The sequence below is a fragment of the Caloenas nicobarica genome, chromosome 2 (assembly GCF_036013445.1).
Source record: "Caloenas nicobarica isolate bCalNic1 chromosome 2, bCalNic1.hap1, whole genome shotgun sequence".
Lineage (NCBI taxonomy): Eukaryota > Metazoa > Chordata > Aves > Columbiformes > Columbidae > Caloenas > Caloenas nicobarica.
The window spans coordinates 22,565,728-22,578,973 of record NC_088246.1 but is presented as its reverse complement, the minus strand read 5'-3'; the positions used below and the strand labels follow the sequence as shown (position 1 = coordinate 22,578,973).

The 13,246-nt window shown below is 38.8% G+C and overlaps 1 protein-coding gene across 1 annotated transcript in view; it reads right to left on the bottom strand.

Moving 5' to 3' along the window:
• CUBN (cubilin) overlaps positions 1 to 13,246 on the bottom strand; it is a 143,336-nt gene that overhangs the window by 26,794 nt on the left and 103,296 nt on the right. Inside the window, 7 exon segments of the mRNA XM_065628711.1 lie at positions 1,081 to 1,230; positions 2,762 to 2,918; positions 5,224 to 5,411; positions 7,511 to 7,736; positions 9,671 to 9,792; positions 10,642 to 10,791; positions 12,859 to 13,065. Coding sequence (XP_065484783.1) covers positions 1,081 to 1,230; positions 2,762 to 2,918; positions 5,224 to 5,411; positions 7,511 to 7,736; positions 9,671 to 9,792; positions 10,642 to 10,791; positions 12,859 to 13,065 — 1,200 coding nt within the window.

Below are 13,246 nucleotides of genomic sequence, written 5' to 3'. Positions count from 1 at the left end.
GTATCACTTACCTCTTTGCTTTAACCCTCTTGATAATAAAAGCTTGAATCCATTTATAAATTAACTGAATGCACAGACAGAATACAGATCAGTAATGTACTCACTGAGGTGTCAAAATCAGCATCGTCTGGTTCAGCCTAATGCTTAGTGTGTCTGCTGAATAATAATGCCTTCTACATGAAGAAATTTTGTAATTTATGTGGTTTACATTTCATTTAAAAAATTCTTGAAGTAGCAGTTTGTATTAGAGGATGAAAAAAAAGTCTTAGATAAAATCATAATCAAATCAAATCTTTGTCTCAGACCTGATTTAAGTTTGTACCAGAATACTTTTGAATTACCATTTGAAAACTTAAAACCAAAAGAAAATAAGCCTATTTTCTGACTTTATTATTTGATCTGAAGAAAAATTCAAACTACACACACCATCTTAGTAACAAGCTACTAAAAAATCCTTTTATCTAGGTTGCTTCAAGGGAAGCAAATTAAGATGGCCTCGAAATATGTGATGCCACCCAAGTAGTTTGGTCATACTGATTCCCTCTGTGTTATCATGACATGTCCACCCATAAAAATGAGATGGGAAAGTTTTGCCATTCACGCCAGGGTAACAACTTTTATAGATTTTCAGTTACTGTAGTCTTTCACTTAGTTTCACACTTATATGTTCACACATCCCTGTATAACACCCAAGTATATTTATAACCATTTTATCAGTTAAGGAAACAGAAGCACTGAAAAGCAAAATAGCTGGCCTAAGATCAAAAATATTCTAAGACTCAATGGCAAAAAGAAGGCAGGAACAGACAGCCAAATTGGCCACAATCACTCTTATACTCCAACCACCTGGCAAATTCCAAGCTTCATGCTGTAAGATATTCAACAGATGACATCGATCTACCCCCTTCTAGAAGCCTTCAGTGACACAAAACTGAACCATAGAAACTATCTCTGTAAATGATGTTTAGAATGGACCAGCAAATTAAACCATCAACCATTTTCCATGATAGAACACTTGTATGTTTTCAAGTAAGAAGTTACACTTCATAGTATATACTGAAATGATGAAGAACCAGTTACCTTCCAAGTGGAAAGTCTCGAACTCTAGGACCACCAGTGATTGTGGTCCCTGTTCTATGATATAACTGCAGTTCAAGTTGTTATCATACTGACTAGGGTAGTTAGGGGAGACAATACGACCTCTAGGGCTGGTGAAATTTACTCCACATCCTGCAAAGAGAAATAAATAAGACACAGTTATAAACCAAGTGATAACATCATTCTGGTTTTGCAGTGAGAAAACTAATAATGTACACAAGGGCCTCATCTCTCCTTAAGAGGCTGGTCAAAAAACCAGGGAAAGTAGTATATATCATGATGGCAACAGTAGGCCTTTGACACACACAGAGCAGTGGTTTTGGGCAACAGAGGGCCTTCCCACCTACAGCCTCACACAGTATCTCGGAGCATCTCAGATAAGATCAGGCCACAGCCCCTCAGCCCACTGACCAGAAGGACACAGCTCGTATGGGTTTGGAGCCTGCACATTTCAAAATCCCTCAGTTCATACAAATGTAGCTGAACTGGATGGGGAGTTATTTGGGCATATCAGAAGTTTACCCTCATTTGAAAATGCCCATGGCAGCCCAAGCGGTACCATTCTTGCTCCATGCCTGACGGCCAGGAGGATGTAGTCGGCTGTGGGGCATCTCTGGGTTGCTTTGCTATATATGCAGAGGCAGGGAAGGTTTGCTGCCCAGAACTTCTCAAGCACACACAATATTTTCATGGAGCTCCTTCTGATCCTAATGACTTGCATGGCCTTGAGGTGTCTCTTTATTTTAAGGTACAGGCTTAAAAGAGTGCAGTGCACAGAGAAATGCTGGTATAAGTATAGGAACAGGCATGTGAAGCCTGCGATTGTCTCCACTAAGAGGTTGTTAGTTGTTACTGACAACATTAGTGCAGACATTATAAAAACAAAAGCAGTTTCAGTTCAGAGCTCTGCATACTTCAATAGTGTCATCCTCTAAGCACTTAATTTCTCACTGTTTTAATCTGAATACAGTGAAAGTGGTTTCCTTTGGCAGCATTCTACAAAAAAGTAACAAATAACCAACAGCAATTGAACGCTACCTCCTACACTGCTGGTGGGTTTGACCATCACAAAGCCCCTGCCATGGTTAAAGAAATGGAGAGGCCACCCAATAAATGCCATTTGAACTACATGAAATACAAATACAACAAAGCAAAGCAAAGCAAAAGCCAGAGCACATGGTGAGGAGTCATTTCTTCTCCTGAGAGCAGTTTATGTGAAGGTCATGGGCTACATCATACACATGAGAAATTACCACAGTTTCAGCGTGTGCCTTGAAAAGAAGAACAGAGAAAAATTCTAAAGGAAAAGCATATCCTTTCTCCTTTTTAAGAAGATTATACCTTTACCTTCCAAGCAATTTAACTACAGAGAAATAAATTCTTAAAATGTAAAGACTATTCATTTCTTTTTGGCACACTGAAAAGGCGAAGGTGGCTAAGAATAACTACAAAGTTCTAGCTGCATGGAGGATCTTTGGCAATTCCAACACTGGAGAACACAGTAGCTCCATTGCGTTCCTTAAGAAGTTTACTTGTTTCTTGGTTTCAAAAGCTGGGCAGAGGCTTCAAAGCCTTGTTGGACTCAGTTCTGAATTGCTACACACAGATCAAACTAATCCAAAACGGACTAATAGAGCAGCCATCTGGCTTTAATGTTACTTACTGCTTATGAAAGATGCAGAGAAACCTGTCCCGGGAGCATCCTGAGACTGAAATACTGCAGTTATCACATTGTTTGGAGCAACAACAGGATCAGGAGCTGAACTTCCACATCCTGTGGTTAACAAAGCTGCTGCTTCTTCATCATTTCCACTCCACACCTGACAAACCCAGAGTGGAAATGGTTTAGTGCTTTCACAGCCCATGTAGTTTGTGGGAACCCACCAAGAATTGTATATGCAATTGTTCTTTCCGTAGACTTAGAGTAGGATTTGTCTCATGCTCAGTCTTAGAGATCTAAACTGGAGCTAATCAGTCCCTTCAATCTATGGTCAGTGGAGACAAAAAGACTTCAAGGGGTCCATCAGAAAGAATAACTTGGGTTGCCAGGGTCCCCTGAAGGGCATCTGGAGGTCATTTGCTCAAACCTCTGCTGATAGCAGAGCCAACACAGATCAGGTCCACAGAAATAGAGAAAAATGTTTTATGCACATCATTACCTACTTCTATTTTTTCCCTGCTAACTTATCTCCATACACCTTATGAATATGAATATATGTGTACATGGTGAAGTAATAAATGTAATCCTTATATTATTCATAAGTCAGTAAAAACCAAGGTGCCATGCTAGGATAATGTAGAGGCATCAAACTCAAAGATCTGGATACTTAAAATCTAGTCTCGCTAATCAAAAATTATTCCCATTTTTGTTATGTTGCATTCACTTGTTCAATGACAAGTATCTAATCATGTATAAAATTAACAAAATAATATCTCACAAAAAATATAATAAAGAAAAAGAGACTTTTTTTTTCTTCAGCTGTACCTACTAGCCAATTTAAGTTAAATCAAACCATTCATTCAAGAAGCACATGCAGGTTTAGGTAGGTTTTTTAAGTGAAACTCACTTCACGTAATTATTTAAACATGTACTTGCGGCTCACAGCTTGAGCACTGAATTTCAACACACATATAAAATTAAACATAGGCATAAATGTTTAATGTTTCTGAGTGCTTAAATAATTTCCTGAATCGGGATGTTTATTGCCAAGGATTTAAACCATCTGCATAAAGAAAAAAAAAAAAATTTACTCTAATAATAAATCTATTTTTCATTGATGTGTTTGAACAGGTTTTTTTACTGGTATTTTAAACAAAAAATGTATTAAAAACAAATAATATGTTATTTTTAAAATAATGTGTTTGAAAGAAGTTTAGTGGAGTTAGAACAACCACATGAAATTGAGATTGCTGTAAGCAGCCATCCTAGAAAGGGTTAGCCAAGGGTTATTCTGCAAGTGTAGGCCTATGAATCACCTCATTCATCTGGCCAGGTGCTTGAGGCAATGGGTGCTCAAAGGATTAATATAAACAGTCTACGGCCTGGCCAAGATTTTGCAAAGTCACTATTGATTTTGGATTCCTCTTTTTTTAGCTGCTCAGATTGGAATGAATGGAAGAAACTTATACCTGTTCCACACTTTTTCGTATCAAGACACCTTCATACATCTCAAATTGGACGTCCAGAAATGGAGGCGGACATCATCAAAATTTTCAGATTATTTCCTATGGAGAAAATCTCCAATTGACATAGTTTTGACCATGTCATTCAGGAATGTTTAGAAATTAAAGCACCTTTAATGGTGGTATTAAGCTTTCATATTAGTGAAATTTATTATAACCTGTTACATCAACTAACCAGTGGAAGAGGCTATGAAAAGGCAAATCTAATATTATTTTTTTTTCCATAGCCTTAAAAATGAGTGCAATTGTGATTTCTAAGTTAGTAGGTATAGATCAGATGTACAGCTGCTCAAGCCTTCCTACATGTTGTCAAATTATGTTTGCCCTTTATTACAAGTGGGAGTTGTACTGCTGTGGCGAAAATGAGCACAAAACCACTGAACATATGCCAGATGCCTGAGAAAAAAATTACACTGAAAAATTCAAAGCATGTCCACTCCATTCTATTGCTTTGAAAACAAGAGGCTCTTGACAACCTATGAAAGATAAGAATGCTATCTTTGTTTTTTGAGATTAAAAAAAGAAGGATTAGTGCAACTTGGACAGTTTATGCGCTTATAAAGAAGTTTTGTAGAATTATAGTGTCACATTCCTATTTTCTAAATCACTGGAGTAATTGAAAAGGTCTTTTCATTACACCATATTTTCTCATTATTTCCTAGTCATATGTACATTTTTTTCATATTTTTCATTTTTGGGGCAGCGTGTAGGGTGATGGGACCCTGCTGGAGGTGGAACCTCAAGAACTCCTAAAAATTAAAAATATATACAAGCCAGTTCTCAAGGCATACAGAAAATTGACTGTATTGGTACAAAGACTTCAGTTTATATTCTGAATTTTGTGCATTGACAATCCTAACCATGATGATTACAAAACAGGATTCTGGAATCCTGACTTCTTAAAGCACTGCTCTGTTGATCTAATGCCAACAATTACTTTACCTTCACATAACTGCTCTGGCAGTTTCCATTGCTGTCTGGAATCTGGAAGTTACTGTGGAAGTTCAACTCCAGGTGTTTGCTTTCGTGTGTAATGATGGTCCATGAGCATCTGGTGTTCATGGGAAAGTTTTGAGGCCAATGAGGAGACTTGATCATACCGTTATCTGAATGAATGATTCCACCACACCCTGGAAAAAAATTGCAACAGGCGGGAGAAATGATCAAATATTTCCTGTTGGTGTCAGCTTTGAATGGCTGCTTGCTTCTGTGGCTGCAGGAGTGAGAGAGGAAAGCCCTGACACCCATTCAAATGTCATTTATTCCTCTTCTAAGTACTTTTCCTTCTCCCACCCTTGCAGCAGAAAGGTGGTTGCACTCTAGAGAAGGTCTCTATTTGTACTTCCTCTACTTCACAAGCTCCTTCTCCTTGCCAGTTGGTCCATCTGTATACTCCTAACAATTAGAAGTGGGAATTGCATAAAGGAGAGTAAAGGTCAGCAATACATTAATGAAGAGCTTCTCTCAAGGCTGTGCAGGTTCCTTTCCATACCCCACAGCATGCACGTCATGACTGGCAGCCATTCAGAAAAGCACCATAGGGAAAAAACCTTAATCTAATGCTGAATCCATTTTTTTTTTCTCCCTCTCCAACATGCGAATATTGCAGTTCCACATGTGATTCTACTCAAGCTACATCCGTTTACCCGGGGCAAAACGGTGACTTCTCCAGCACAGGCAGCCCTGTGGATCTCAGCGGGATTATGGAGAGGGCTGAAAAACATGCCTTTAAAAATTGTTAACAGATTCATTTATAAAGGGGAAGAGCTGGTCATGGCTCTGAGGCAGCTCATGTTCTTATACCTAATAAGCTTAGTTAATTTGAAACATACTTGCAAATACCAGACCAAGAATAATTTACTAGGGCTATGCATACACTAGTAGCAACCCATTATTATTTCAGAGACAATGTAGTAAAAGGATGACTAAAGAGCAAAAAAAGGTTTATAACATTCTACTTTCTTTCCTCTTAATTTAAAAATATATATTAGCTTTAAAAAGAAGATTTTAATCTTTGTTCTTCTGTGTTAGAAATGGCAATTTTGTTTAGAAGGGTATGAGGCCAAATTTTGCTCACACATACAGAATGTAAACACAGAGATTCCCAGTGAACAAATGAGAAGAAAGCTGAGGAAAGGAATCCAGGCATAGAAAAAAAAGAAATCTCCTTTCACAGAAAGAACACTGTGAACATTCTGTGTGTATACTAATGTGTATACTACATCATTGAAGAGTGGCCTTCCTTGGACATGAAATCCCAGTGACAACAGGGAAAAATGTCAAAAACCTGCTGAAGTGACTGTGTATATTCATGCAAGCACAGACTATTGATATGTTTAAGAAGACACTCCTTCAACGGACGGTGTGAATACTGTCAGGGCATCAGCATCTGCCGGAAGATCTGCAGCAGATGACACGAGGGAACACATTGTCAGCTCTGTACCGAGGTAGGCAGGCACAATGAATTCTGCCCTGCCACCAGCCAGCACATCCACACTTGCCTTTGGTCACCTCTTGAAGGACAGTATGCAGATGGTGAGATGTCGTTTTGTTGTTTGTTTCTTTGTGGGGTTTTTCTGGTTGGTTGGGGTTTTGAGAGAGATTTATTTGTTTCTTTGTTTTGTGTGGGGTGGGGGTTTTTTTGTTTGTTTGGTTTGGTTTTAATCTAGAGAGATTACAATTTCAAGGGAGGGAATGTACCAATTTGATCTTGCATGTGTACCACATTCAAAAGTGTACCATTATTTCCACTGAAGTGGAAGAGTTTTAGGCTGTCATCTCATGTGTTCTTTGAGAAGATCTGTCTCTCTGTTTTGAAACTGACCTCTTTCTAGTTTTAAGTGTTTAAACCAAATCAAACTGTGAAACAATTATTATTCAAGAAATGAAATTACTCGTAGTCACTGACAATAGATACCACTGCTGGGAGGAAAATGGGCCTGGTGACAATTTACAGACATCAAGAAACTGCCAGTAGGAGGCTCAAAAAGAACAAAATCAGTCCAAATTTGATTTCATTTTGTAAGATCAGACAACCCTGGTTTAATACTTGACTTTTTTAGTGCTGGCTTCTCTCAAGCATGCTGAAGATGCTGGCATGTATTTCTTTTATTCTTTAATGCAAATTTAACTAAAGACAAGGAATACTATTTCTTTTGTGGTTGAAAAGTCTTATATGGGCAGGACACACTGCTATGCTAGACTTGAAAAAAAGTGTTTTTTCTCTTACCTAGAGATTCTGCTGTCCATGTTGCATAAAAGCCACCTCCTTGAACTGAGTGATCAGAGTTAAAGATGACGACTAACTTGCTGGAACCAGACTGAATAGTCCCAGGGGATGTGTTTCCACAATACTTCCCTATGACGGGAGACCCAGGAGAGCCACCATTCAGGATTGTAACCGAGTCCCACTTACAAAGCGAATGATGTTCAACGTGGAAGGCTGTAAAAGTAAGCTACGACACACAAAAGCAACATTCAGGAGCTACCACCAGCCACACCAGCAGAGAGGTTAGAGCAATTACAATCAGATCCCATGGCCATCTTAGCACAATGATTTCTGAGTATGCTCAGAAATCCAACCCTCACTTCACCTGGATGCTTTTCTGCAAGTATTGTCTGGAATCTTGCCACTGTAAGTAACAGCAGCTACTTAGCATGAAGACAGAAATGGAAGAGGAATGCACAGATTCAAAACTGGCATTATTGGGACCTTATCATATGTTTGAAGCTCAGTGTGTGCCTCAAAACTGTCTTCAGTATGCACAGCTGTTGAACCACTTTCCTGTTCTCAAGGCTTCTGGTCATGAAATCTGAAGTTACACATTCAAATACAAGTAGCTATGTAAGCAGAAAGCCTTGGATTTTTTTTTCTTCCTAAGATTTTGAATCAGAATACTTAACAGTTGCTAAAAATAATGCTAGTTTCCATTAAATGTGAGAGAAACAGTTGCATGGTTGGCTCCTGTAGGCCTGGATGCATCACATGAACTGGGCTGTGCAGGCAGCTTCTGACCCCATCTCTCTCCCACACTGATACCATTTGTCCTTGGAGTGATATGCACGTGGGTGGGATTTCCAGCTCAAGGATTTAGGTTGCTGATCCAGTAGACTTCTGGATTTGTTGCTGTTGAAATATTGATGTACACTAATGACTGCCTGGCCCTCTTCCAATAAGTTGTTGTTGTCATTGTTTTGTTTGGGTTTTTTGTTTGTTTGTTTTTGTTTGTTTGCTTTTTTGTGTTTGTTTGCATTGGGTTTTTTTTTTACCAGTTCCAGGATTGGAATCTTTATGGAAAAGTTTAGCAAATACATAGTACCTCTTCCTGTAACTTTTGTGTGTATTAATTTCCAAAATAACTCTGCCTGAGTCAAGGACTAAATACAAATTTAATTCAAATGGTTTAAGTTTGGAACTGTACCAGCAACTGAAACTGGCAGCTTATGCTGGAAAAGGTTAGTCGACCTTCACCTTCACTATTTTTTTAAAATAGAAATTTACTTCCATCTGATTAAGATTAGTTCTGCTTTAAAAAAAGTGGGAATTAAGAAATTTTGTGATTTACCAAAACAATCCTGTATTCCCTGAAGTTAGTACCTAGGCAGTGATCAGAATATCATGCAGCAGAATAATTAGGACTATGGATCTGTATTTCTAAGAAATACCTTTGAAGTTTTAAATAAAGAAAACAGGACAGGGAAATTAGTGAAAGACATTACATATTAAAATCTGCAATGTGTTTTTACAAAATTGCTTTTCAGATATTTTTCTGACCTGAACCACAAATGTTACTGATTGCATCTATTTTCCAAAGGATTAGTCAAATAAATCAGCGAGTGAAGTTTAGCACTGCTTGGTCATAAAGGTGCTTAAACTGGTCTCTCAGCAGTTTGGCTCAAAAAAGTAGCACCTCAGGCAGCCCATTAATAATTGTTGGGAAATAAGAGTAGCATCTCATTGATGTAATTTGTACCAGCAATCATATTATCTTCCAGACTAACCATTAAAAGGCAAAAGTAAGTTCCTAGTGGCTTTTAGCTTTTCTGCAGAGATGAAAAATCTTGTTTATTCTCATCATAGTGAGAATAACCATGCACATCTAATAACGTGAGTTATTTTAGTATCCTAAACACAGAAAATTTAAAGGAGAAGTCAGTGCTATGTTTTGAGGCCAAGCTAGACTAGGATACTTCTGGTTTTCAAAAAGCAGAATCCAGTTTGGTTGTGTTATCTTTATTTCCCCCTCTTTCTTAGGTAAGGCTGATAGGGAATTATTTCATTCCTCCATATTTCTGATGCTCCAAATAGGCTCAAACCTGTTCCTCAAGACTCAGAGGGTACCTCTCACACTGCCAGCTGCACACGCAATCATGGCATTGTGTTACTCACAGTGATTGTGCCACCTTCAGGGGCTTCCAACAACCAGGAGCAATGATTCATGTTGCTGTAAGGCTCTGGGTAGTTAGGACTGGAGATAACTCCACTTTCACCTGACTGTATACCACCACAGGCTGAAGAAAAAGAGTAATATTTTAATACAGTTTCGGAACTCAACACTATAATCAAATGACTGGAACACTATTCAGCTTGTAATAGTGCTAAAACATATTTGAGTTGGACTGATACAGGTAAGAATGAACAATTTATCTGGCAAAATCCAAGTTTTAAAATCTTTGTCATTGAATAGCAAGTAAACAGATGCAATGACCTTAAAACTTTGCATTTATGCTGATACTTAATATAGCTCTGCAAAACTTTTGCCAGCTGACACTTAGAGCTGCCTCTTCCACCTTATCTTCCATTTACTTATCTCAGACTCCTAAGCAAACCAGTGCCCTTCTTGGACCAACACAATCAAGTCAAAAACTTGCTGATGTGTTTAAATAAGCACCAAGGCTAAATCCAGCTCTGACAGGAAGAATAGTTGTGCTGGCATGTGAATGGCAAAGTGGTGTAATTTGCACTGATATGGCTTTTAGTGGATTTCGAAATGAGTGTGAAGGTTCAAGCAGCAGAATTCATTTCAGCCGTGCTAGCACTCTGGAGGCCTATTTGAAGTAAGTCAAACTTGGCTGTTGTTACCTGTTACACCCTTATTCCCAAGAGCAGCCAGCTGCTCTGAGTGTTGCACTGCATTGCAGAAACTGAAATGCGGTTTGGGGAATGGGAACAGTGAGGCAGAAAATAAATCTGAAAGTTCAATTGCTAGCATATGTTTGCTTTAGATGGATATAAATAGTGCAGGCACTGTGTAATTTTTGAGGACCTCTTTGAGGGTTGATCCCATAGTGTGTATTCTCAGCATCACCAAATGAATGGCAACATTCCCCAGAAGTGCCTCAGTCAGCAAGGGCATTTACCTTCAAACATGTAATGGGCCAAGAATCCTTTATCTTCTGTGTTTTCATCGCTTACAAAGTGTACCCAGATCTGGGGGGCAGCTATAACGAGTGGCACAGATGGTGCAGCCTGACCACAAAGTCTGGCTATTAGCTCTCCATCAGCATCCCCTGAAGAAAGAAAAAAGAAAATACACTTTTTGAATCTTAAAAGAGCTACAATAATGTAAAGGAATACACAGGGCAAAAATGCGTGTCATTTTGTTTTGACTGGAAAACAGAGAGAAGTACATATCACAGTTAATTACTGATTATTCGTTTTGGGTGTAGGTAGAGTGCTACAGTTCATTGCTGGGATCATAAATCTCAACAATGAGGAAGTTCTTCCAAAGCCATATTAATGATTCTTTTAATATCTTGGTCTCCTCCTCTCCCCTCTCTGTCCTCCTGCACACTTTCATTTTGTATGACCCATCAGACCTGAAAACACAGGAAGTGCCCCAAAACTGCAGACATTTTGGGGCAGAGCAGCGGGAAGAGGTGGCCCAAGGACCTGATCGCATGGGACCCTAATAAACCTTTGTGTTTGTGACATACTCATTAAAGTCAGTAGGAGTTTTGAGTTTTCTACCATATAGGGATGAGATTCATCCATGAACAAGCTGTCACTGCTGTATTAATAGTGAGCACCTCTTTCCTAGGGAGCTCAATATACCGTTCTCTGTATGGCAAATAAAATGCCAGCATTTATTCAAATCATTGAAACCTAAAAGGAAAGCACAACGCAGGCAGTTGCACGTCTGTGACACTGAATGTTTGCTCATGTTGGTATAAGCTCTTACGCATCACATTGGTAGAAGTATCAGTTTCTGTTTATTACTGATATATTCTCAGCAGAAATAGAGTAAGTGTAATAGTGTTCCTCACAACATCCAGGCAATGCCATTCCTAACTTAGCTTCTCTAATAACACCAGGCTGATGATCTTAAAAGTCTCCATTCAAAAGCAGCACCTTGCTCCGTGCAGAGTGGCAGCCTATTCTTGCGAAGAAGGCAGCAGAGCAGGAGGGACAAATTATGGGCACTTTTCAAAGCTCTTTCACAGTTATTCCAAGTAATGTGGCTGAGTAACTTCAACTTACTGTCATATACAGTGACACAGCCACCATTTGAAATGTCTTGAAGCACAGCGATAAAAGGTACATACAATAAAATTCTATTCACGTAAATTACACAAAGAAATGCTAAAACCTGTCTTGTTAACATGCACTAAAGTAAATTTTTAGCTTTTTCCTTTGATCGTATTGCCTGGAGGCCTGAGGTTCACAATGAAGTAAGAAAAGTGAGAAGTGAAGAGTAACGGGCCAGATATGTTTAATTATTTCTTTCTCTGACTTCTCTTCGTATTATTTCCCAGCTCAGGTGCATACTTGGGAGGGAACTGTTACGCTACACAGCTATGCATGCTTTGGCTCTACACAAGACAAACCAATACTCTATAATGAAGAGCTCTCATTCAAATGAATACAAATGAGGATGTAACAGATTCCTGCTGTCAACCCCCGCAACCTTTCAGAAACGATTACCTGGTAAATTAGAACCTGCTCTCTCTGGGACTCACAGATACAGCCTCTTAGTGAAGAAGACACCTGGAGCTTTCATACTACACTTGGCATTAGCTGAGTGACTTTCATATGACATTTCCAGTTGCTGTTCGTGCAGATAGCTAAAGATGCTCAAATACGCAGAAATATTACTGGTGCATTAATCCTGTGATTGCTTTTATTTTAAATGCTTTAGTCTGTATTTTGTAATGCAGTCTCATGGAAAATACGGATTTAATTTTGGAGAATCATCTTATAGAGTACAAAAGTGGGGTATAAAGTGGGTATGCAGGCCAAAAGGCCTGAATAATTAAAGCATTCTTCACTCCTGCTGTCCCTGGAGATATTTCAGGAGCAGGGAGAGAAAAAGTAAAAAGAAGAGTCTAGTGTGTACTGCAACCACCAAAACAATTAATCCCCCCAAGATACCTATCCAGTTTTCCATTTTCTGGCCTGAAAGAAAGAGTGACCAAATCCATGCATCCATTGCTCTAGCAGTGAAATCCCACTCCCGATCTAGGAGACACTACAACAGTCACTCTCTGTAAATATATATGAACAAGATTTGGTACAAGCATAGTTACCCAACCAGGATCTTGATGAGCTTTATCCATTCTCCTGCCGAACATACAAACCTATTCGTAACTCTAGGTAGTCGTATTTGCAGTCCTGGTGATGTTCCAAGTGGAAATCCTCGAAAGACACATATATGGATGAATTATAGTGGGAGGGGTTTTCAATGGTCCATTCACAGTTCAGGTTACTTGTGTAATTTCTGATGCCATCATAACCAGGAGAAGAGAAATTCCCACCTGCAAGTCCCATCAGGGTTCCACCACAAACTGCAGAAACAAAATATAATTTATTTTAAAACAGTAATAATTCTTGTATGAAGAGAAATCTTGCCCCTGTTTATTCAGATATGCTCATGTCAGCAAGCACATGTGCTGACTAAACCAAAATTTTTCCATCTTCTTCCTATTTTATCATTTACTGCTGTATGCAAGAGAATTCTTGCCTCAT